At 44.1% G+C, this 3,139-nt stretch overlaps 1 protein-coding gene across 1 annotated transcript; it reads left to right on the forward strand.

Moving 5' to 3' along the window:
• The first annotated feature begins 557 nt into the window (after positions 1-557).
• LOC136503735 (disease resistance protein RGA2-like) lies at positions 558-1,739 on the forward strand. Its single transcript, XM_066498722.1, has one exon. It carries the CDS (start codon positions 558-560, stop codon positions 1,737-1,739), a length of 1,182 nt encoding a protein of 393 aa, XP_066354819.1.
• The last annotated feature ends 1,400 nt before the right edge of the window (positions 1,740-3,139 follow it).

Below are 3,139 nucleotides of genomic sequence, written 5' to 3' on the forward strand. Positions count from 1 at the left end.
TTGTCGCCGTCGACCATGCCTCTCAGCCGTCCGGAGAACTGTTAGGAGCTGCGCAAGTTTGGTCTTGGTCTTACTGTTCGGAACTTCTGGAAGCAGATGAAGCGCTAGGCGCGGAGCTTGAAGACAAGCCCTCGGTCTCGATCTCGTTGTTTATCTAATTCCATTACGTTTACGGTCGGAAACCAAACAAAGTCAGTAATCGTATAACTTGTTTCCATTTGCGGCGCGTCTTCTGCAAATTCTCACGCTTTGTTACATGTGTATCCAGTCAAGCCTTCACTGCACACGAAAGTCCGCAGCAGGTCTTGCGTCCACATTGTATCTTTCCATATTATTAATCTGTTCCACCTCGCGACCGTGTAAAAATAGAGCACTGACCGTGTACTTGGACGAGCACACCAACTTTTCCAGCACGATTTGGACCCAGAGGAACACCTACCTCTACCTGACATCAAAGTAAAGACTTTCATAGGGCAAGGCAACATCTCAAATTCATAGCTGCATCTTTGTCTGCCAAATCAACATCCTAAAGAGAAATAAATCCATCCAAGTCTGAAATGGAGACTGCCTTGTCAGTAATTTTGGGTGAAATCGCCCATCGATCGATTTCATTCCTCATCAACAAATTCTCCAATGAGGCAGCTGCTGCTCTCCCGCCTGATGAAAACCTGCGCCGCGTGTTGATGCGGGTTCACATCGTCGTTGAGGAAGCAGAGGGCCGGCAAATCAGAAACCAAGCCATGCTACAGCAGCTCAAGATTCTGTCCGCCACCATGTACCGAGGCTACTATGTACTGGACACCTTCAGGTACCGAGCTTACCAAGAAGAGAACGGCGAGGATTACCGGCTTGGAACCGTAAGTCACTCTTTTGCCCTCTCTAAGTTCAACCCTGCCAAACGCATTCAACTGTTGTGTGGTGGAACAAGTAGTACTAGTAGTCAAGGTGAAAAAGAGCTATGTGGAGAGCTTGGCTCTATGGAGATAACCATCACTAACGCGAGTGAGTTTATCATGTTTCTTAATGGCTGTCCTCCCTTGTGCCGCCGCATATACAGCACGTACCTGGTTATGGAGAGGTGTATGTTTGCCCGCCATGTCGAAATGGAGCACATCATAAACTTTCTGATGGAGACGGGCTCTCCAGGCACTCAGGATTTGGATGTCCTGCCGATTGTAGGTCCCATGAAAGCCGGTAAAAGCACCCTTGTCGAGCACGCATGCAACGATGAGAGGGTACGCATGGCCTTCTCCCAGATTGTGTTATTAACAGAAGATGATCTAGATGAAAGGCTTATGACTTCTATGAGAGATGGTGGCACGGTAAAGCATCGAAGTAGTCATGCCTTGGACAACCAAAGGCTTTTGCTTATTGTTGAGCTAAATGGAGATGTTGATGAGGCTACATGGAGTAACCTATATTCATCATGCAAAAGGTACGCTGCAAATGATAGCAAGGTCATAATATGCAGCCGGTCTGATGAGATCGCTAGATTCGGAACAGCACCACCTCTCAGGGTGGAGTATCTAACTCAGGAAGCATACTGGTACTTCTTCAAAGCTCTTGCATTTGGAAGTGCAAACCCCAAGGAAGAACCGAAGCTCACATCTATGGCTATGGAGATTGCGGCGTGCATAAGTAGTTCTTTCATAGCCGCCAACTCGATGGTTCGCATCCTCAGAACTAATTTCAGTGCCGAGTTCTGGCGCATGTGTGTTTTTTGTATTTATTTCCGGTGAATTTTTGAAAAAATCATAGTAAATCATAGAAAAATCATAAAATAAAAAATCTAATTTTGTTGGACTCCACATGAGTAGATCTACATAGTGAATATATAATACGGTATGCTTTAGTACAAAATTTTTACTGTAGCCTTAGATTAATTGGAAAATCTAATTTTGTCTGTAATAAATTTAAAAAGAAAATTCAAAACCACCGTCAAAAAACCGCCCAGGGGATAAAATAGACGGTTTTAGAAAGTTCAGGGGGTAAAACAGACGGTTTCATAGTTCGGGGGGTGAAGTAGACCAAGTATGAAAGGTGGGGGGTTAAGTAGACTTTTTCCAAAAGAAAACGCCGCCTCTTCCTGCATGCTGCTCCAAACCACCACCATCCTCGCTGCGCCTGCTGCCTGCTGCTTGCTGTGGTGCTCCTCCAACCTCAGCTCGAGTTTCTACGCTGCTCTATATTTTTTTAGGAGAAAGGAGGAGTTTTGAACCCCTACTGGAATTTTATTGAAAGGAAAAACGTCCAGTTACAATCATGTGATAAAGAAAGTCGAAAAGAAAATCATAAAAATTACACAAAGGCTTCTAGCCATAAATCTATCTGGCGAAGGAGCTTCATTTTTGCTCTGAGAATAATCAGAGCAAATTCCTTCCTGAAAACTTGTCTGCACCTTTGTACTGAGTGAGGAATATTCTTGAAGATGATATCATTTCGCATGGTCTAGATAGACCAGCACATGAAGAACAGCAGCCGTAGTTGTGTCTTGAAGCTTTCACCTATGAACCCTGTATCTAGACTATTAGGAACATGAAGCTGCAGGCTAGACCAGCAAGCCAAAGAAAAGGGGCACCGAAACAGGAGGTGAGCAAGATCTTCCCCAACATTCAGGTTACAGAGAATGCAATTATAATCTGGTAGGTGTGCATGTTTTGCCTTCGGAGCAGAGCCCTGGTGCTGAAACGGTCTTGAAGGATTTACTAGAAGAAAAACTTCCTCTGGCTCTGTTAGAGGAGAACAGAAAGGATCCCCAAATATAATTATATTGGTCATAATTTGCCTGTAAGTTCAAACTTTGAATAGCATTGGTGAGAACAAAATACTGATCTTAGGCTTCAGGTGAAAGTGGTAGATGAAAAAGATCATGCAGGAGAGGAGAGTTAGCAGCCACTGAAACTGAGATGAGTTGATTCTTTGCAAAAGAGAACAACTCATGGAAAGCCTGACTGCAAACCATGGCACTCCACAAGTCATGCCAAAGAAAGCAGGATTTGCCATCCTGAATAGAAACCACCGCAATGCCCTTGAACTGAGTCAAAAGTTTGAGAATGTCTCTCCACTATAAAGACCCTCTGAAGTTGGTCCCTTGCATTGGTAATTTATCTCTTGTGTGATATTTATCTCAAACTAATTG

This window comes from Miscanthus floridulus, chromosome 14 (assembly GCF_019320115.1).
Source record: "Miscanthus floridulus cultivar M001 chromosome 14, ASM1932011v1, whole genome shotgun sequence".
NCBI lineage: Eukaryota > Viridiplantae > Streptophyta > Magnoliopsida > Poales > Poaceae > Miscanthus > Miscanthus floridulus.